Genomic DNA, 23,555 nt, shown 5'->3' on the forward strand with positions numbered 1-23,555 from the left:
GCAGCTGATTGGGCCTCCTGTAATGTGATAATCTCTCTTGGTTCAGACCAAACTTTAACTCATCACTGGTTACAGAACTCCATCATGACTAATAATAATAACTTTTATATTACATTTGATAACATCTGATTGGACAATAATAACATGGATGCAATAACTTTTGATGTCTTTACAGGAGAACAAGATGTCCAACATCAGTAATGTGACGGAACCAGACAGCTTTTACAGCCATGAGCATTTGTTCACTGTCCTGCTTTTATCTTTTACGACCCTCGTAGGAGTCCCTGGCAATGCTCTGGTGCTTTGGGTTACCGGAGTGAAGATGAAGTGGACCATGACTACCATTTGGTTTTGGAACCTTGCTGTGGCTGATATGATCTGCTGCCTGTCTCTCCCATTCAGTATAATGCAGTACTTCTACCCAAGCTGGCTGTACGGTCACGCGCTCTGCATAATATTACCCTTCATCATTCCTTTAAACATGTTCACCAGCGTCTTCACCTTGGTGGCTATCAGCGTTGACCGCTGCATCCTCGTTGTCCAACCCATTTGGGCCCGAAATCACCGAGGAGTGCGAACGGCGTGGATGACATGCTTGGCTATTTGGACCTTGTCCACCGTGGTGTGTCTACCTAATATTCTGTACCAAAAATTATCCACTGTTGATAACATAACTCTATGCTATTCTGCAGATCACATGAAGGAGCTCACCACTTACATCAATGTTGTTGTTGGTTTTCTGCTTCCATTCTTAATCATTTCTACCTGTTACATTTCTGTGGCTTTTATAATACACAAAAGAAGATTTACAGAAGTTGGTAATAAAATCATCAAGGTGTCTTTAGGGATTATAGTTGCATTTTTCATCACCTGGGTCCCCTACCACATCATGGGTGTAGTCATGCTATACTCTGACAATGAAGTAGTGTACATCCTGGACCTTGTCTCGCAGTCTCTTGCCATGTTCAATAGTTGCATCAACCCAATACTCTACGTCTTCATGGGGAAAGATATGAAGGATAAGGTGAGACAGTCTATTGCAGAGCTCATACAAAATACGTTTAGTGAAAGCTTATCCAAAACACCACCTCAGAGGAATGAGCACATGGAAGTGGACAACGTGCCTCCACAGTGAAGATCTCATTGTAAAATGTGCTAAAGGACAATTGCCAAGATAATGAAAGGAAGACCTCTGCTTGAATGTTTAGATGGATCTGTAGACTTTTTTGTTGTATTAGCGATTGTGATCAACTGTTTGCAGGAAATCTTATCAGTGCATTCTAGGGTGGCTGTTACACTGTAGACTATGTACCGTGGGATAGCGCTGCTGTCCCTCCCCCATGCCCCTCCTGTACCATGCCCGCAGGCTCTGCATCTCCTGCACCATGTCTGCAGCCTCTGCATCTCCTGTACCATATCGGCATCACTGCATCTCCTGTACCCTGCCCGCATCCCTGCATCTCCCATACCATGCTTGCAGCACTGCATCTCCTGTACCATGCCCACAGCCCTGCATCTCCTGTACCATGCCTGCATCCCCTGCATCTCCTGCACCATGCCTGCAGCCACTGCATCCCCTGTACCATGCCCATAGCCCTTGCATCTCCTGCACCATGCCCGCAGCCCCTGTATCTCCTGCACTATGCCCACAGCCCTGAATCTCCTGTACCATGCCCACAGCACTGCATCTCCTGTACCATGCCCGCAGCCCTGCATCTCCTGTACCATGGCCGCAGCCTCATCATCTGCTGTACCATGCCCGCAGCCTCTGCATCACCTGCACCATGCTCACAGCCCTGTATCTCCCATGCCATGCTCACAGCACTGCATCTCCTGTACCATGCCAGCAGCCCTGCATCTCCTGTCCCATGCCTGCATCACCTGCATCTCCTGCACCATGCCCGCAGCCACTGCATCTCCTGTACCATGCCCACAGCCCCTGAAACTCCTACACCATGCCCACAACCCATGAAATCTGCTACACCATGCCCACAGCCCTGCATCTCCTGCACCATGCCCGCAGCCTCTGCATCTCCTGTATCATGCCCGCATCTCCTGCAACTACTGCACCATGCCTGCAGCCCCAGCATCTACTGCAACATGCCCGCAGCCTCTGCATCTCTTGTACCATGGCTGCAGCCTCTGCATCTCCTGTACCATGCCCGCAGCCTCTGCATCTCCTGCACCATGCCCACAGCCTGGCATCTCCTGCACCATGCCTGCAGCCTCTGCATCTCCTATATCATACCCGCATCTCCTGCATCTACTGCACCATGCCCGCAGGCTCTGCATCTCCTGCACCATGCCGCAAGCCCCAGCATCTCCTGCACCATGCCTGCAGCCTCTGCATCTCCTGTACCATGTACCCAGCACCTGCATCTCTTGTACCATGCCCACAGCCTCTTCATCTCCTGTACCATGCCTGCAGCCCCTGACATGTCCTATACCATGTCCATAGCCCCTGCATCTCCTGTACCATGCCCACAGCCTCTGCACCTCCTGTAACATGCCTGCATCCCCTGCATCTCCTGTATCATGCCCGCAGCCTCTACATCTCCTATACAATGTCTGCACTTTTACCACTTTTAACCGGAATTTTCTCTGATATATATAAAGCCTGATGTGCTTTCATATCTCTCTTATCTATATATAATACACTCTTCCAATGTGCTTAAAATGCAAAGTTTTCCCTTTTATGAAGAAGAAAATAATGGTGTTATGCTGTTGGGCCGGTATAATAATACTATGGGGCTGGTATGAAATTATTTCCAGGGCTTAATTTTATTCCCAGTCCGGCCCTGGTAGGGGGGGAGAACCAAGGGACAATGCTCGGAGGTGGGTAGGGGGCGGACACAGGGGGTGACTTGGAAGGGGGGTACCTGCACCTATTCCCTGAGAAAAATCCCCAATTGTAACTGTACTGAATTCCCTTGTTTTGCAAAGAGCTTCACAAACTGTTGGCAATATATAAATCCTGTATAATAATAATAATAATCATAGGAATTTGGTCATGTGGTCATTGTTAAAATGGGAAATCAGCCGATCTGAGCTCTGATCTTCCTCTTTAGTAATCAATCTAATAGTCAACCATTTATTTATTTTTTAATGATTTTGTAAGTCATATTACAGACTTTGGATGCAGACCCAAATCCACTTCTGGTCTGCTTGTGTCACGTCTGACTCTGCATTTGCTGTTCTTCTTCAAAAATTAATTTTCTATATAGAGAATTGTATTCTGTATCTGTAGAGTGTCATGACTTATGCAAATATATGGTAAGCTATCTCATATATTCCAAAAACATAATATAAGTGTAATATAGTAATAAAAACACATTTTCAACAGCTTTGAGTGTATTTTTTATTTATTTTTTTTTGTTTTATTACATTTTTATTGAAATCTCACAAGAAAAGGGAATACAAAGGTGCACAAAGATGGACTGAAACAAAGTACAGAGCGACAATCTTTAACTACCTGACCGAGGAAAGGTTTTACACCCCTTCATTACCGGGGGAATTTTTGCTGTTTAGCACAGCGCTATTTTAACTGGTAATTGCACGGTCATGCAACACTGTAGGCAAACTAAATTTCTATCATTTTTTTTTGCACAAAAAAAAAAAAAGCTTTTTTTTTTGGTAGTATTTTATCATTACTAGGATTTTTTTTTGCTTTATAAATAAAAAAAGATCAAAAATGTTGAAAAAACAAAAACAAAACCCAATAATTTCTACTTTCTGTTATAAAACATATCCAGTATAAAAAAAAAATCCCATTTCTTCATAAATGTAGGACTAAATGTATTCTGCTACATGTCTTTAGTTATATAACATAATATTGCTATATAATATTCCCAATAAAAAATAAATAAGAATCAATTTTTTTTCATAATTTTAGTCCAATATGTATTCTACTACATATTTTTGGTAAATTAAAATCCCAATAAGTGTATATTAATTGGTTTACATGAAAGGTATAGCATCTACCAACTGGAATAAACAGAATCTCACAAAAGTAAGTACACCCCTCACATTTCTGTAAATATTTTATTCTATCTTTTCATGTGACAATACTGAAGAAATGACACTTTGCTACAATGTAAAGTAGTGAGTGTACAGCTTGTATAACAGTGTAAATTTACTGTCCCCTCAAAATAACTCCACACACAGCCATTAATGTCTAAACCGCTGGCAACAAAAGTGAGTACACCCCTAAGTGAAAATGTACAAACTGGGCCCAATTAGCTATTTTCCTCCCCGGTGTCATGTGACTGATTAGTGTTACAAGGTTTCAGGTGTGAATGGGGAGCAGGTGTGTTAAATTTGGTGTTATCGCTCTCACTCTCTCATACTGGTCACTGGAAGTTCAACATAGCACCTCATGGCAAAGATCTCTCTGAGGATCTGAAAAAAAGAATTGTTGCTCCACATAAAGATGGCCTAGGCTATAAGAAGATTGCCAAGACCCTAAAACTGAGCTGCAGCACGGTGGCCAAGACCATACAGCGGTTTAACAGGACAGGTTCCACTCAGAACAGGCCTCGCCATGGTCAACCAAAGAAGTTGAGTGCACGTGCTCAGCGTCATATCCAGAGGTTGTCTTTGGGAAATAGACATATGAGTGCTGCCAGCATTGCTGCAGAGGTTGAAGGGGTGGGGGGGTCAGCCTGTCAGTGCTCAGACCATACGCCGCACACTGCATCAAATTGGTCTGCATGGCTGTCGTCCCAGAAGGAAGCCTCTTCTAAAGATGATGCACAAAAAAGCCTGCAAACAGTTTGCTGAAGACAAGCAGAGTAAGGACATGGATTGCTGGAACCATCTCCTGTGGTCTGAAGAGACCAAAATAACCCTGCGGTCCAGTTACTTGTAGCTAAAGTGTCATTTCTTCAGTGTTGTCATATGAAAAGATAGAATAAAATATTTACAAAAATGTGAGGGTGTACTTACTTTTGTGAGATACTGTATGTTCCTCTCCCTACTGCCTGCAGGTGGTTAATTAATTAACGACAGAAAAACGAAAAAGATTTATAAATCAAATCATTCCGAAGAGGATCTTTACATAAAAGACAAAGTAAGATCCAAATGTTTCAAGTAATCAGAAGAAAATGTACAATAGCAATGGAGAGTTCTCTAAGCATTCCGTCCAGGGACTTGGTGACCGAATAAGTAAATAAATAATAATGCGACTTTGGTGTATCAGTAAGGGCTCACACACCTCATCTTAACTGACCCAAAAGAAAAAAAAGGGGGAGGAGGGGTAAGTAAGCCAGGCTTAATATGGGAACAAAGGCTGGGAATTGGGGGGAAGGGGGGCAAAGAAGAAGGGAGGAGAAAGAAAGGGGGGGCAGAGAAGAAGGGAAGGGAAAGAAAAGGGGGAGCAGAGAATAAGGTAAGGGAAAGAAAAGAGGGGGCAGAGAAGAAGGGAAGGGAAAGAAAAGAGGGCAGAGAAGAAGAGGAGGGAAAGAAAAGGGGGAGTAAAGAGAAGAAAGTAAAGGAAAGCAAAGGGGGGCAGAGAAGAAGGTAAGGCAAAGAAAAGGCGGGGCAGAGAAGAAGGATAAGGAAAAAAGGGGGCAGAGAAGAAAAGAGGAGAAATAAAAGGGGGGCAGAGAAGAAGGGAAGGGAAATAAGGGGGGCAGAGAAGAAGGTAAGGGAAATAAATGGGGGGGGAGGCAGAGTATAAAGTAAAGGAAAGAAAAGTGAGGGCAAAGAAGAAGGTAAAGGAAAGGAAAGGGAGGCAGAAAAATGGGAAGGGAAAGAAAAGGGGGGCAGAGAAGAAGGGAAAGAAAAGAAAAGGGGGGCAGAGAAGAAGGGAAACAAAAAGGGGGAGCAGAGATGAATGGAAGGGAAAGAAAAGGGGGAGCCAGAAAAAAGTAAAGGAAAGCAAAGGGGCAGAGAAGAAGGTAAGGGAAGGAAAAGGTGGGGCAGAGAAGAAGGGAAGGGAAAGAAAAGGGGGGCACAGAAGAAGGTAAAGAAAAGAAAGGGGGGCAAAGAAGAAGGTAAGGGAAAGAAAAGGGGGGGCAAAAAGAATGGAAGGAAAGGAAAAAGGGGGGCAGAGAAGAAGGTAAAGGAAAAAGGGGGACAGAGAAGAAGAAAAGGGAAAGAAAAGGGGGTGGTGAAAAAGGGAAGGGAAAAAAAGGTGGGAGGCGAAGAAGAACGTAAAGGAAAGCAAAGGGGGCAGAGAAGACAGTAAGGGAAAGAAAAGGTGGGGCAGAGAAGAAGGGAAGGGAAAGAAAAGGGGGGCACAGAAGAAGGTAAAGAAAAGAAAGGGGGGCAAAGAAGAAGGTAAGGGAAAGAAAAGGGGGGGCAAAAAGAATGGAAGGAAAGGAAAAAGGGGGGCAGAGAAGAAGGTAAAGGAAAAAGGGGGACAGAGAAGAAGAAAAGGGAAAGAAAAGGGGGTGGTGAAAAAGGGAAGGGAAAAAAAGGTGGGAGGCGAAGAAGAACGTAAAGGAAAGCAAAGGGGGCAGAGAAGACAGTAAGGGAAAGAAAAGGTGGGGCAGAGAAGAAGGGAAGGGGACAGAGAAGAAAAGAAGTTAAAGAAAAGGGGGACAAAGAAGAAGGGAAAGGTAAGAAAAGGGTGGGCAGAGAAGAAGATAAAGGAAAGAAAAGGTGGGGGAAGAAGAAGGTAAGGGAAAGAAAAGGGGGGGCTGAGAAGAAGGGAAGGGAAAGAAAAGGGGGGCGGAGAAGAAGGGAAGGGAAAGAAAAGGGGGGTAGAGGAGAAGGTAAGGGAAGGGAAAGAAAAGGGGGCAGGGAAGAAAAGAAGGGAAAGAAAGGGGGGCAGAGAGGAAGGCAAGGGAAAGGAAAGGAAAGGGGGGGCAGAGAAAATGGGAAGGGAAAGAAAAGGGGGGCAGAGAAGAATTGAAAAAAAAAAAGGGGGCAGGGTAGAAGGGAAGGGAAAGAAAAGGGGGGGGGGTGGCAAAGAAGAAGGGAAGGGAAAGAAAAAAGGGGAAGCAGTGAAGAAGGGAAGGGAAAGTGAAAGGGGCAGAGAAGAAGGTAAGGTAAACGATAGGGGGCAGAGAAGAAGGAAAGGGAAAGAAAAGGGGGGCAGAGAAGAAGGAAAGGGAAAGAAAAGGGGGGCAGAGAAGAAGGGGGGCAGAAAAGGGGGCAGAGAAGAAGGGAAAGAATAGGGGGGTGGAGAAGAAGGGAAGGGAAAGACAAAGGGCAGAGAAGAAACAAAGGGAAAGAAAAGGGTGTGAGGGAGCAGACATGGGTCCCCAGAATTTTTTTTAATCTTTATTTCCATTTTTCTGCATTTATATACAGTAGAGGATTGTATGCTGTATCTGTAGAGTGTCATGGCTTATACAAATATATTTGTAAATTGTCTCAGATATTCTATATATAAAATATAAATGTAATAAAGAAATAAACACAAAAATTTTAGATTTTTTTTCATTCTTCATTTTCATTTTCCAGCAGTGATAAAACGATACAGTAAAAGGAATAAACAACAATCAGAGGAATTCACCAAATCCCTTTGTATAGCCAACAATTCGTCAAAATATCCTACGGCACATTAAACAGGTAAGGTGTATGTGATGATAGAAAAAAGATTATAGGTGTGTGCAATCTATTGCATTAGTGTGCACACCCCAAACCCCAAACACATATGCGTGTGTGTTCATGTGTATACATAATGGCGGTATCAGTAGAGCAGTGGGCGGTGTCAGTAGAGCAGTGGGCAGTGTCAGCAGGGCAGTGGGTGGTGTCAGTAGAGCAGTGGGTGGTGTCAGTAGAGCAGTGGGCGGTGTCAGTAGAGCAGTGGAAGGTGTCAGTAGAGCAGTGGACGGTCTCAGTAGAGCAGTGGGTGGTGTCAGTAGGGCAGTGGATGATGTCAGTAGGGCAGTGGGTGGTGTTAGTAGGGCAGTGGGTGGTGTCAGTAGGGCAGTGGGCGGTGTCAGTATTTTTTCATTTTTATCATTTTATCTTTTGTTTTTTACAATTTTATTTTTTAATCATTTTTTTTTTGAGTTTTTTAGGAGCCCAATTAGAGGGCTTTGGCAAAATTTTAGTGGTCTGAACAAGGATAATCTGCCCCACACGGGGTAATTAGGTTGTGCCCGGGCACCCCTGGCACACCTTGTGCTCATGCCTATGATAAAGATGCAGCCCCATAGTCCATACAAGAAAGCTAGTTGGGGGTCTCTAGAACAGCATTGATTCAGCAGAGTGACTTTAACCACTTAAGCCCCGGAAGATTTTACCCCCTTCCTGACCAGGGGGTATTTTGCGATTCGGCACTGCGTGACTTTAACGGACAATTGAGCGGTCATGCGACGCTGTACCTAAACAAATTTGACGTCCTTTTTTTCCCACAAACAGAGCTTTCTTTTGGTGGTATTTGATCACCTGTGCGATTTTTTGATCACGCGCTATAAACAAAAAAAGAGCATCAATTTTGCAAAAATAACAATATTTTTCACATTTTTTTATATGAAATTCCCCAAAAAAAAAAGTAAAAATCAAAATTTTTTAAAATTTTCGGCCAATTTGTTTTATGCTACATATGTTTGGTAAAAAAAATCGCAAAAAGCGTATTTTGATTGGTTTGCGCAAAAGTTATCGCGTTTACTAACAAAGGGAAAGATTTTTGTCATTTTTTTTTTTAACGCGTAATGGCGGCGATCTGCGATTTTTTTTGCGGTACTGCGACATTGGGGCGGACAGATCGGACCCTTGACTGACATTTGTGACACTTTTGGGGTTACCAGTGACATTTCTACAGTAATCAGTGCTATACATATGCACTGTTACTGTAAAAATACACTGGTTGTGAAGGGGTTAACTTTATTTGGAAGGGAGGGGCTGTGTGTATCCCTAGGGGCGTGCTTTCTACTGTGATTGGCTGTGGCTTGAGCTGTAAGGACACTGATCAACGGATCTACATACTAGATCCGTTTGATCAGTGTCTTTACAGCGAGGAGAATGACAGGCAGCTTGTTTACACAAGCTGCCTGACATTCTCCCTCTCCCCCGTCGATCGCCGAGTGACCGGCGGACATCGGGTCCGCTGGTCACACGCGCGGGGGGGTCCGTGACCACGCGGGAGCGGGAGCGCGCCTCCGGGGGCGCGCGCTCGCTCCCTAGACCCTCACAAGCTAGTGACGTAGCCCTACGTCACTTTGCCTGTGAGGGGCTGACTGCCGACGTAGATCGGCGTTAGGCAGTCGGCAAGTGGTTAATGGTAATATGATGTGAAGTCACAGAAAACGCATGCAACGCACACATCAATCTGATCTCAAATGGAAGACATTTTTCCTTAAAGTGCTATCACCTCCGACCTTCCCTTCAGTCATGCTCAGCTCTACAGGCACAGTGGTATTTCCTTATCACTCCACTGCCATTAATGACTGAAATAGCACCATACTGGGACCTGTGCTGGGCCTCTGTGGAGTGGCGATCATACCAGTTACCGCAAGTGTTATTTAGCCTGTTACTGCAAGCGATACTGCACCTGTTACTGCAAGTGATTCCGCACCTGTTACTGCAAACTATACCACACCTGTTACTGTAAGCGATACCGCACCTGTTACTCCAATCGGTACTGCACCTGTTACTGCAAGCAATAATGCACCTATTACTGCAAGCGATACTGCACCTGTTACTGCAAGTAATACTGTCCCGGTTACTGCAAGTAATACTACACCTGTTATGACAAGTGATACTGCACCGGTACTGCAAGCAGTATTGCACCTGTTACGGCAAGCGATACTGCACCTGTTACTGTAAGCAATAATGCATATGTTACTGCAATTAATAATGCACCTGTTACTGCAAGCAATACCGCACCTGTTACTGCAAGTAATACTGCACCTGTTACTGCAAGTAATACTGCACTTGTTACTGCAAGTATTACTGCACCTGTTACTACAAGGGTTACTGCACCTGTTACTGTATGCAATGCAATGCTGCACCTTTTACTGCAAGTGATACTGCACCTGTTACTGCAAGTGATACCGCACATGTTACTGCAAGCAATACTGCACCTGTTACTGCAAGCGGTACTGCATCTGTTACTGCACCTGTTACTGCAAGTGATACTGCACCTGTTAGTGCATCAATTACTGCAAGCGATACTGCACCTGTTGCTGCAAGTGATACTGCACCTGTTACTGCAAGCAATACTGCACTGGTTACTGCAAGCGATACTGCACCTGTTACTGCATCAATTACTGCAAGCGATACTGCACCTGTTACTTCACCTATTACTGAAAGTGATACCACACCTGTTTCTGCAATCGATACTGAACCTGTTACTGCATCAATTACTGCAAGCGATACTGCACCTGTTACTTCACCTATTACTGAAAGTGATACCACACCTGTTTCTGCAATCGATACTGCACCTGTTACTGCACCGATGACTGTAAGTGATACGGATCCTGTTAATGCAAGTGATACTGCACCTGTTACTGCAAGCGGTCTGCACATTTTACTGCAAGTGATACTGCACCTGATTCTGCAATCGATACCGCACCTGTTACTGCAAGCAATACCGCACCTGCTACTGCAAGCGGTACCACACCTGGTACTATAAGCAATACTGCACCTGTTACTGCAAGTGATACTGCACCTGTTTACTGCAAGTGGTACTGCACCTGTTACCTCAAGCGATACCACACCTGTTACTGCAAGCAATACTGCACCTATTACTGAAAGTGATACTGCATCTGTTACTGCAAGTGATACCACACCTGTTACTGCAAGCAATACCACATCTATTACTGCAAGTGATACTGCATCTGTTACTGCAAGTGATACTACACCTGTTACTGCAAGCAATACCACACCTGGTACTGCAAGCGATACTGCATCTGTTACTGCAACCAATACTGCAGCTGTTACTGCAAGCGATACCGCACCTGTTACTACAAGCAATACTGCAATTGTTACTGCAAGCGATACCTCAACGGTTACTGCAAGAGATACCGCACCTGTTACTGCAATTTATACTGTACCGGTTACTGCAAGCAATACTGCACCTATTACTGAAAGTGATACTGAACCTGTTACTGCAAGGGGTACCGCACCTGTTACTACAAGCAATACTGCACTTGTTACTGCAAGCGATACCGCAACGGTTACTGCAAGAGATACTGTACCTGATACTGCACCTGTTATTGCAAGTAATACTACACCTGTTACTACAAGTGATACTGCACCGGTACTGCAAGCAGTATTGCACCTGTTACTGCAAGCGATACCGCACCTGTTACTGCAAGCGATACCGCACCTGTTACTGCAAGTAATACTGCACCTGTTACTGCAAGCGATACCGCATCTGTTTCTGTAAGTGGTGCTTCACCTATTACTGTAAGTGATATCACATATGTTACTGCAAGACATACTGCACCTTTTATTGCAAGTGATATCACACCTGTTACTGCAAGCGATACCGCACCTGTTACTGCAAGCGATACCGCACCTGTTATTGCAAGCGTTCTTGTACATGTAACTACACCTTTTGCCATAATTAACAATACCAGTCTTTATTCTGCAAGAAACCTTTTCATCATTTAACATGCATTCTTCTAAATATTATAACTGTTAACCCTTCTTGGACTCTGTATGCTGCTTCCTTAACCTTGGTATCCTTCTCCTGGCCCCACCCACAAGCTGATTGGGCCTCCTGTTATGTGACAGTCCTAAATGGGTTTCCACTAAACTCAGTTTGGCCCAAACACACGTGAGACTGTCATATGACAGCAGGTCGCCATACCAATCAGCTGTGATCATGGAATTCCCCAACCCCTCACACGCATGTACAAGGGAGCAGGCATGCTGGTGACATCATTGACCTAGAATGGCCATATTTGGACAATGCCAATGAACAATATATGTCCATGTGGCCATAATGGGTCAATGATGTCACCAGCATTCCCTGCCCCTTTGTTATGTCGGGGGAGGGGGAGGAATTCCACGGCTGCAGCTGGTTGGGCCTCCTGTTATGTGATAATCTCTCTTGGTTCAGACCAAACTTTAACTCATCACTAGTTACAGAACTCCATCATGACTAGTAATACCTTTTTATTTTATATTACATTTGATAACATCTGATTGGACAATAATAACATGGATGCAATAACTTTTGATGTCTTTACAGGAGAACAAGATGTCCAACATCAGTAATGTGACGGAACCAGAAAGCTTTTACCGCCATGAGCATTTGTTCACTGTCCTGCTTTTATCTTTTACGACCCTCGTAGGAGTCCCCGGCAATGCTCTGGTGCTTTGGGTTACCGGAGTGAAGATGAAGTGGACCATGACTACCATTTGGTTTTGGAACCTTGCTGTGGCTGATATGATCTGCTGCCTGTCTCTTCCATTCACTTTAGCGCAGTTCTTCTACTCAGACTGGCTGTACGGTCACGCGTTCTGCATGATATTACCCTTCATTGCTCCTTTAAATATGTTCACCAGCATCTTCACCTTGGTGGCTATCAGTGTTGACCGTTGCATCCTCGTTGTCCAACCCATTTGGGCCCGAAATCACAGAGGAGTTCAAACGGCGTGGATGACATGCTTGGCTATTTGGACCTTGTCCACCGTGGTGTGTCTACCTAATATCCTGTACCAAACATTCTCCACTGCTGATAACATAACTCAATGCTATTCTGAAGATAACATAATGGAGCTCACCCCGTACATCAATGTGGTTGTTGGTTTTCTGCTTCCATTCTTAATCATTTCTACTTGTTACATTTCTGTGGCTTTTATATTACACAAAAGAAGGTTTACAGAAGTTGGTAATAAAATCATCAAGGTGTCTTTAGGGATCATAGTTGCATTTTTCATCACCTGGGCCCCTTTCCACATCATGGGTGTAGTCCTGCTATACACTCAAAATGAAGTAGTGTTCATCCTGGACCTTGCCTCGCAGTCTCTGGCCATGTTCAATAGTTGCATCAACCCAATACTCTACGTCTTCATGGGGAAAGATATGAAGGATAAGGTGAGACAGTCTATTGCAGAGCTCATACAAAGTACACTTAGTGAAAGCTTATCAAAAACACCACCTCAGAGGAATGAGCACATGGAAGTGGACAACGTGCCTCTACAGTGAAGATCTCATTGTAAAATGTACTAAAGGACGATTGCCAAGATAATGAAAGGAAGACCTCTGCTTGAATGTTTAGATGGATCTGTAGACTTTTTTGTTGTATTAGCGATTATGATCAACTGTTTGCAGAAAATCATATCAGTGCATTCTAGGGTGGCTGTACATGGCATAAAGAAAAAGTGCAGCGCTCAATCAATATGCAATCCAAGAATTGTGCATACAGTATCTCACAAAAGTAAGTACAACCCTCACCGTTTTTGTAAATATTTTATTCTATCTTTTCATGTGACAACACTGAAGAAATGACACTTTGCTACAATGTAAAGTAGTGAGTGTACAGCTTGTATAACAGTGTAAATTTACTGTCCCCTCAAAATAACTCAACACACAGCCATTTATGTCTAAACCACTGGCAAAAAAAAGTGAGCACACCCCTAAGTGACAATGTCTAAATTGGGAACAAAGCGTCAATATTTTGTGTGGCCATCATTATTTTCCAGCACTGCCTTAACCCTCTTGGGCACGGAGTTCACCAGAGCTTCACAGGTTGCCACTGGAGTCCTCTTCCACTTCTCCATGACAACAAAGCTGGTGGATGTTAGAGACCTTGCGCTACTCCACCTTCCGTTTGAGGATGCCTCCAGATGCTAAATAGGGTATAGGTCTTGAGACATGCTTGGCCAGTCCATCACCTTTACCCTTAGCTTCTTTAGCAAGGCAGTGGTCGTCATGGAGGTGTGTTTGGGGTGATTATCATGTTGGAATACTGCCCTGCGGCCCAGTCTCCAAATGGTGGGGATCATGCTCTGCTTCAGTATGTAACAGTACATGTTGGTATTTATGGTCCCCTCAATGAACTGTAGCTCCCCAGTGCCAGAGCACTCATGCAGCCCCAGACCATGACACTCCCACCACCATGCTTGACTGTAAGACACACTTGTCTCAGGGCCATCTTACCAAAAGGGCATACAGGACAGGACAGACTGACTCCCGTCTGTGTGTGTGTTCACCGGACCCAGTCACCAAACTTGGAAGCTGTCATTAGCCTGGCACTGCTGTACCAATAAATATAGCCTTATCAATAATTTGCATTTTTATTCTTGTGAGTGATTGTGTAGGCAGGGCCCCAGTGCACTGCATTGCTCGGGGCCCTTTAATGCTTATAAGATGGCTCTGATTTGTCTTTGTTCTCCTCACCTGGTTGCCGCCACACACGCTTGACACCATCTGAACCAAATAAGTTTATCTTGGTCTGATCAGACCACAGAACATCATCCTTGTGCATCTTGTGCATCATCTTTAGAAGAGGCTTCCTTCTGGGATGACAGCCATGCAGACCAATTTGATGCAGTGTGCGGCATATGGTCTGAGCACTGACAGGCTGACCCTCCACCCCTTCAACCTTTGCAGCAATACTGGCAGCACTCATATGCCTATTTCCTATTTCAGACAACCTCTGGATATAACACTGAGCATGTGCACTCAACTCATTTGGTCGACCATGGAGAGGCCTGTTCTGAGTGGAACCTGTCCTGTGAAACCGCTGTATGGTCTTGGCCACCGTGCTGCAGCTCAGTTTCATGGTCTTGGCAATCTTTTTTTAGCCTATGCCATCTTTATGTAGAGCAACTATACTTTTTTTCACATCCTCAGATAGTTCTTTGCCATGAGGTGCCATGTTGAACTTCCAGTGACCAGTATGAGAGAGTGAGAGCAATAACACCAAATTTAACACACCTGCTCCCCCCATTCACACCAGAGACCTTATAACACTAACGAGTCACATGACACTGGGGAGGGAAAATGGCTAATTGGGCCCAATTTGGACATTGTCACTTAGGGCTGTACTCACTTTTGTTGCCGGCACTTTAGACATTAATGGCTGTGCGTTGAGTTATTTTAAGGGGACAGCTAATTTACACTGTTATACAAGCTGTGCACTCACTACTTTACAATGTAGCAAAGTGTATTTTCTTCAGTGTTGTCACATGAAAAAATAGAATAAAATGTGAGGGGTGTACTTACTTTTGTGAGATAGTGTATAACTGTGGAGATTGGTTAAATAAACAATACAATCATATCACAAAAAGTGAGTCCATAGTTCATATAACAATGTGAAAAATACTGGAGAACCAAAAGCGAAGCTGAAGTGTTCAGATATCCATAGTTGACAGTGAGAAAGAACCAAGCACCAACATAGAAGGCATATGCGCTCACCAGAAAATATGGACCTTATAGTAAATGTGTCAACCAGGCCATGTAATCCTCATAGAAGAAAGTAGTCCAATCACGAGGGATGGTCACTCAAAGTGTATCCATATACTCCTTGGTTATGATGGCCTTGTCTCCTGGCAGCACACTGCCAAATGTCCACAGTGCCGGGTAGGTCTACTGAGGGCATAACATCCACCTCAGTAGACCTCCTTTCCACTTCAGTTACCTCCAAGGCATAGGGCAGTAGTTAACACAGGTGTCCATGTGTGGAAAAACAGGTGTAGGATGTCCTAATTACTGACAAGTCCAACTGGATCAGGCTGCAGCTTGGCTTGGCTCAGTATATGTTAAAGTCTTACCTTGCCTTCCAGTTGGCTGTACATGGACAGATGTCTTGTACAAGTTACATGTCATCAAGGCCTACTGCTGTTTGTCAAACTCGGCCAATGGGTGTTAGCAGCACGTACATTGCATCTAGGCTGCCCAACCTGCCTGCTAAATCACATTGACATATCCCATGCTTATGGAAACCTTGGTTTTCAAGGACAACTTTTTCCAGGGTCTGGCCTTTCCCTCACCCTACAAACATAGAAAATCCTTACCTCCAATGCTCAAGGAGCTAGAAAAGAAAGCCAATTCCTCTGCTTTGGCCTTTGGGTCTTTTTCCTCTCCCCAACATGGGTTCGGCCCTGGTAGACCACAGAGTGCCTTGTCCCAGTCAGGAGCCTTGCATCCCGGGAGGTTCAAGAAGGTTTGAGGCTCTTCCTCTTCGGACTATGGCCATTACTGTGCCCTCCTGTGTGTTTTTTGTGTGCTGTGATTTCATGGTTTACTTTTTTTGATTATAGGGTTCATCAAGCACCACACCGAGCAGCTCCGAAAAAAAAAACCCTCACATTTAGGAATATATCACTAAATAGCCCTAAAGTATATATTTGTTGTGGTGGCTGCATTGGTTTAATTTTGGGATATTGGTCCTAAAATTTTATCCTAAATTCTTAAAGGTGTGAGGGATACTGGATTGGTGTAGGACAGTGGTGGCGAACCTTGGCACCCCAGATGTTTTGGAACTACATGATGTGCAACTACACTGCAGAGTGCATGAGCATCATGGGAAATGTAGTTCCAAAACATCTGGGTTGCCAAGGTTCACCACCACTGGTGTAGGATCTTACTGTGGTCAGCTACAGGAGAATTATCCAGTAGCTTTTTTTCATTGGTGAAATATACAGTAGGTATAATGTATGGGTGGCCCATAAGCATATAGCCTTGTTTAGACATAAATGTATAAGGAGGAGAACATTAAACTTTGTCAATAACAATAAATAGCGGCACCTACCGAGACCAGCCGGTGGTTTCCACATTGGAGGATATTATGCGTGGAAAGTGTATTTAAATCATTGATCGATTCCAGCATATTCCTTATATAGAGGACAGTTTATTATGTCCACACTCCTGAGCTTGTATGCATTAAAGATAAGTGAAAATAAAAGTAAGATTTGTCTTTATATTGTTATACATGTTGCTTACTTACTAGTAGCACCCGACAGTCCCACTGTCTTCTTCTGCTGGTGATGTTATTGGTAAATTGGGGATGGGTGTAATGACTATTTTGGGTCATCTGTTTAATTCATTATTGTAAACAACAGCAGTGATTTTGTTTCCACAAATTAAAGAGTTAACCTTTTATTATCCTCTTTGTCATCTCAGGCCTCTTTCAGCTTCTACCGGTCTCCCTGCACTGCGTCCAGGGGTGGTGTATCCTCCATGGGTGCAATGTGTGCAGTGCTGGGGGGCAGATCCCTGTTTCCAAAAGGGGGAGGGGGCACTGTTACTGACCCCTGCTAATGCATTCTTATTCCTACGGCAGATCTCTGAATTATGCTGCACTTACTCCAGACCCATTAACTCTGCGTCACTTACTTCTGACTTCTGCGTCATTTGCTCCAAACCCCTGAACTCTGCATCACTTACTCCTGACTTTTGCATCACTTACTCCTGACTTTTGCATCACTTACTCCTGACTTTTGCATCACTTACTCCAGACTTCTGCATCACTTACTCCAAACCCCTGGACTCTGCATCACTTACTCCTGACTTCTGTATCACTTACTCTTGACTTCTGCATCACTCACTCCAAACCCCTTAACTCTGCATCACTTACTCCTGACTTCTGCATCACTTACTCCTGATTTCGGTGTCACATACTCCTGACTTCTGCATTACTTACTCCTGACTTCTGCATCACTTACTCATGACCTCTGATCTCTGCATCACACCTGACTTCTGGACTCTGTGTCACTTACTCCTGTACCCTGAAGTTCACATAGTACTGACCTCTTAACTCTCCATCGCCTACTATTGACATCTGAACTCTGCACTTCTTACTCCCTAACTCTTATCTCTGTCTCATTTAGTTGCCACCCACAGAGATTGTGGAGGAACGGAAGGCCCCAAGTGGTCTCTGTATTATAGGAAACAGGAAGTTACGTCGCTTCCAGTTTCCTGGATGTAAACAGTGTGTAATGTTCCGGTACCTTTGGTACCCTAAATTACACTTTCCACAAGTGTATGCGCCCTACCATTTACTTTTGGAAAGGTGCGCATACACCTTTAAGACTGGAGCTGTCATCACTCAGCGCCGGACTAGATGGCTAATTAAGGCGTCGGCTCTCACTCACATGTGTTCATTCAAACACCCTTATCTGGATGCTAACCTTGCTTGAAGCTTCCATGCTTGCAAGCTTACTTCGCTGACGGAACCTCGCTGCGCTGATCCCTGTATCCCGCTACTGGATCATCCGCCTCTCCTGAACCACCCTTCGGCTGTATCGCTAATAGTGCTAAGTACCCCGCAGGGGAATTCTCTATAAACTTATACTAAGCTTACACTATCTAGCTCTGCATAGTAGAGACTGTTTATCACATCTGCATCAACTAGATTGCTAGCTCTTGAGACTACTGCTACTTTTCTGCACTGGGTTGATCTCTTTTGTATGTCCACCTGCTATTCTATCATCTGCTATCATACAACATTGTTAAACCTTCCTGCATCCATCTGCTACTGTCTCACCTTCAAGTGTCTATCACCTACCACCTCCACTCAACCTATCCCTCAAACCTTCATCATTGTGTTACCACATATATAAAGTCACTCTAGGAACCAGCTTGCTAATTGTGTGTATTTACTGGCTGAAATAAGACCTTCCACACATGATGAGTCATTGAGGTTGGGAATGGTATCTCAGCATATCTCTTACATGACAACTGACGTGGAACTATTTCTGCAGCTGAAAATCCACACCATATAAGAAACGCAGGAGCGTTACACAGTGGTACCTACAACTCTATCTCCTCCTCTCCTCTCCCCCAAGGCTCCTAAAATAACATTCTTCCATTAAGTACATTATCAACCTTATCCCAAAATATCATCCAAATCATCCTCTTCATTTCTCATAACATCTCCTGCTCTCTAGCTTCCATGTCACCTCCTTCCATGCTCATCTCCAGGACACCTCTCATCCTCTGGAACTCCCACTCCAACCAGCCCCACTGTCCCCTACTCTGTCCTCCTTTTGGTGATCTCAGGAATCTCTTACTGCCTGTACCTAAAAACTGACAATGATAGCACCTAATAACTGACAGTTATTCCCTGTTTTTGACTTCCCCTTTCTTTTAGATTGAAGCCTTAACAAGCAATCTTGTCTTGAATCGTAATGTAATCAGGGCTTTTTTCAGCGGGAACACAGGGGAACGCAGTTTCGGCACCTCCAGCACTGGGGTGTGCCCAAGAGTCTATTGATGCTGGCTGTTGGGGGTTCTATTGTTGCTGGGGGTAGGGAGGTATATTGTTGCTGAGAGGACTCTATTGTTGAGGGAGAGGTCTACTGATGGGCGATCTATTGTTGCTTTGGGGGTATATAGTTGCCAGGGCTTCAGTTTGCTGGGGGGGGGGTAGGGGAAAGGGCCCGACTGGCCAACTGGGATACCTGTAAATTTCCCAGTAGGCCCGCAAGTCCCCCTGCCCTGGGGCTGAACGATTGAACGATAGCGGCACTCGTAAAAAAAATGGCTGCGGCCAGCCGGACATGTACACTGCACATGCGCTGCCGCCCCCGTCAGAAAAGCCCGTAATACTCGACTTGGCAGATGGCGCATGCGCAGTGACGTGATGGCGCTGTGCGGTGCCCTTTTTATAATTTAAGGTGCCTTATCGATGGGTAAGTAAGTGCCCACCACAGCCCCTGCATCTCCTGTACCATGCCCACAGCCCTGCATCTCCTGTACCATACCCGCATCCCCTGCATCTCCTGCACCATAACCACAGCCTCTGCATCTACTGCACCATGCCTGCAGCCCTGCATCTCCTGCACCATGCCCACAGCCTCTGCATCTCCTGCACCATATCCGCAGGCCCTGCATCTCCTGTACCATGCCCGCAACCCCTGCATCTCCTGTACCATGTCCGCAGCCCCTGAATCTCCCGTACCATGTCCACAACCCCTGCATTTCCTGTACCTTGTCCGCAGCCCCTGCATCTCCTGTACCATTCCTGCAGCCCCTGCATCTCCTGTACCATGCCTGCAGCCTCTGACATCACCTGTACCATGCCCGGAGCCTCTGCACCTCCTGTACCATGTCTGCAGCCTCTGCATCTCCTGTACCATGTCCGCAGCTCCTGCATCTCCTGTTCAATGCCCGCAGCCTCTGCATCTCCTGTACCATGCCCGCAGCCTCTGACATCTCCTGTACCATGTCCGCAGAGTCTGCATCTCCTGCACCATGCCCGCAGCTCCTGCATCTCCTGTACCATATCAGCAGCCCCTGCATCTCATGTACCATGCCTGCAGCCTCTAACATCTCCTGTACCATGTTCGGAGCCTCTGCACCTCCTGTACCATGTCTGCAGCCCCTGCATCTCCTGTATCATGCCCTCAGCCTCTCCATCTCCTGTACCATGCCTGCAGCCTCTGCATCTCCTGTACCATGTCCGCAGTCTCTGCATCCCCTGTACTATGTCCGCAGCCCCTGCATCTCCTGTACCATGCCCGCAGCCTCTGATATCTCCTGTACCATGCCCGCAGCCCCTGAATCTCCTGTACCATGTCCACAGCCCCTGACATGTCCTGTACCATGTCCGCAACCCTGCATCTCCTTTACCATGCCCGCAGTCTCTGCATCTCCTGTACCATGTCCGCAATTTTACCACTTCTAACCGGAATTTTCTCATATATATATATATATATATATATATAGCCCTATATGCTTTTATATCTCTCTTATCTATATATAATACACTCTTCAAATGTGCTTGCTCGCAGTCTCTGCATCTCCTGTACCGTGTCTGCACTTTTACCACTTCTAACCGGAATTTTTTTTATATATATATAAAGCCCAATGTGCTTTCATATCTCTCTTATATATATATAACACACTCTTCAAATGTGCTTTAAAATACATGGTTTTCCCTTTTATGAACAAGAAAATAATAGCGTTATGTTGTTGGGCCGGCATAATAATGCTATGGGGCTGGTATGAAATTATTTCCAGGGCTGAATTTTATTCCCAGTCCAGCCCAGCCCTGGTAGGGGGGAGAACCAAGGGACAATGCTCGGAGGTGGGTAGGGGGAAAAGACAAGGGGTGACTTGGAAGGGGGGGGGGGGTACCTGCACCTATTCCCTGAGAAAAAGCCCCAATTGTAACTGTACTGTCTGCCTTTGTTTTGCAAAGAGCTTCTCAAACTGTTGGCAATATATAAATCCTGTATAATAATAATATTAATAATCATAGGAATTTGGTCATCTGGTTTTTGTTGAAATGGGAGATCAGCCAATCTGAGCTCTGATCTCCCTCTTTAGTAGCAATCATATTATGAAACATTTAGGTTTTCATGAATGATACTTGGTAATCAATCTAATAATCAATATTTTATTTTTTGTTGTGTGATTTTGTAAGTCATATCAGACTTTGGATGCAGACCCAAATCCACTTCTGGTCTGCTTGTGTCACATCTGACTCTGCATTTGCCGTTCTTCAAAAATGTATTTTCTATATAGAGAATTGTATTCTGTATCTGTAGAGTGTCATGACTTATGCAAATATATTTGTAAGCTATCTCATATATTCCAAAAACATAATATAAGTGTAATATAGTAATAAAAACACATTTTCAACAGCTTTGAGTGTATTTTTTTATTTTTTTATTACATTTTTATTGAAATATCGCAAGAAAAAGAAATGCAAAAGGTGCAAAAAAGATGGACTGAAACAAAGTTCAGAGCGACAATCTTTAACTACCTGACCGACGAAAGGTTTTACACCCCTTCATGACCGGGGGAATTTTTGCTGTTTGGCACAGCGCTACTTTAACTGATAATTGCACGGTCATGTAACACTGTATGCAAACTAAATTTATATAATTTTTTTAACACAAAAAAAGCTTTTTTTTTTTTTTTTGGGTGGTATTTTATCATCACTGGGATTACTATTTATTTATTTATTTGTTTTGCTTTATAAATAGAAAAAGACCAACTTTTTGTTATAAAACATATCCAGTAAAAATAAAAAAAAGAATCCAATTTCTTCATAAATTTAGGCCTAAATGTATTCCGCTACATGTCTTTAGTTATATGACATGTTATTGCTATATAATATTCCCAATAAAAAAAAATTAAAATCAATTTATTTCATCATTTTAGTCCAATATGTATTCTATTACATATTTTTGGTAAATTCAAATCCCAATAAGTGTATATTAATTGGTTTAAATGAAAGGTATAGCATGTACCAACTGGAATATACCGAATCTCACAAAAGTAAGTACACCCCTCACATTTTTGTAAATATTTTATTTTATCTTTTCATGTGACAACACTGAAGAAATGAGACTTTGCTACAATGTAAAGTAGTGAGTGTACAGCTTGTATAACAGTGTAAATTTACTGTCCCCTCAAAATAACTCAACACACAGCCATTAATGTCTAAACCGCTGGCAACAAAAGTGAGTACACCCCTAAGTGACAATGTCCAAATTAGGCCCAATTAGCCATTTTTCCTCCCTGGTGTCATGTGACTGATTAGTGTTGCAAGGTCTCAGGTGTGAATGGGGAGCAGGTGTGTTAAATTTGGTGTTATCGCACTCACTCTCTCATACTGGTCACTGGAAGTTCAACATGGCACCTCATGGCAAAGAAGGATCTGAAAAAAAAAATGTTGCTCTACATAAAGATGGTTGCTCTACACTTATGCAGCCCCAGACCATGACACCCCACCACCATGTTTGACTGTAGGCAAGACACACTTGTCTTTGTACTCCTCACCTGGTTGCCGCCACACACGCTTGATACCATCTTAACCAAATAAGTTTATCTTGGTCTCATCAGAGCACAGGAGATGGTTCCAGTAATCCATGTCCTTAGTCTGCTTGTCTTCAGCAAACTGTTTGTGGGCTTTCTTGTGCATCATCTTTAGAAGAGGCTTCCTTCTGGGAGGAAAGCCATGCAGACCAATTTGGTGCAGTGTGTGGCGTATGATCTGAGCACTGACAAGCTGACCCCCCATCCCTTCAACCTCTGCAGCAATGCTGGCAGCACTCATACGTCTATTTCCCATAGACAACCTCTGGATATGACGCTGAGCATGTGCACTCAACTTCTTTGGTCAACCATGGTGAGGCCTGTTCTGAGTGGAACCTGACCTGGTAAACAGCTGTATGGTCTTGGCTACCATGTTGCAGCTCAGTTTCAGGGTCTTGGCAATCTTCTTATAGCCGATGTCAATTATGTGACGATACGCGTAAGGCGGACAGACATACCGATGTGAAGCACACTCTCTGTATACCGCGGTGATCACTTTTATATGCTTGTTTTACCAAGTTTTTCATGTAAGTGCAATGATTTTTTCAATAAAGTTGCCTGTTTAAGACATATTACACTATTGGCATATTCTGAGTGGAACCTGTCCTGCTAAACTGCTGTATGGTCTTGGCCACCATGCTGCAGCTCAGTTTCAGGGTCTTGGCAATCTTCTCATAGCCTAGGCCATCTTTATGTGGAGCAAAAAAATTTTTTGTCAGATCCTCAGAAAGTTCTTTGCCATGAGGTGCCATGTTGAACTTCCAGTGACCAGTATGAGAGAGTGAGAGCGATAACACCAAATTTAACACACCTGCTCCCCATTCACACCTGAGACCTTGTAACACTAATGAGTCACATGACACCGGGGAGGGAAAATGGCTAATTGGGCCCAATTTGGACATTGTCACTTAGGGGTGTACTCACTTTTGTT

At 44.2% G+C, this 23,555-nt stretch overlaps 1 protein-coding gene across 2 annotated transcripts; it reads left to right on the forward strand.

The window, feature by feature from the left end:
• Positions 1 to 163: 163 nt before the first annotated feature.
• Positions 164 to 15,775, forward strand: LOC309563246 (C3a anaphylatoxin chemotactic receptor-like; the record flags this gene model as incomplete). 2 transcript variants are annotated; one of them, XM_082267645.1, is made up of 2 exons in its annotated part: positions 164 to 1,285; positions 15,640 to 15,775. In XM_082267645.1, the coding sequence occupies one exon, from the start codon at positions 164 to 166 to the stop codon at positions 1,133 to 1,135; it is 972 nt and encodes a 323-aa protein (XP_082123771.1). In that variant the 3' UTR covers positions 1,136 to 1,285; positions 15,640 to 15,775. The 2 variants fall into 2 exon arrangements, with proteins under 2 accessions (XP_082123771.1, XP_082123772.1); XM_082267646.1 differs by lacking the exon at positions 164 to 1,285 and adding an exon at positions 12,017 to 13,207.
• Positions 15,776 to 23,555: the final 7,780 nt, after the last annotated feature.

This window comes from Pelophylax lessonae (assembly GCF_965119305.1).
Source record: "Pelophylax lessonae genome assembly, chromosome: 9".
NCBI lineage: Eukaryota > Metazoa > Chordata > Amphibia > Anura > Ranidae > Pelophylax > Pelophylax lessonae.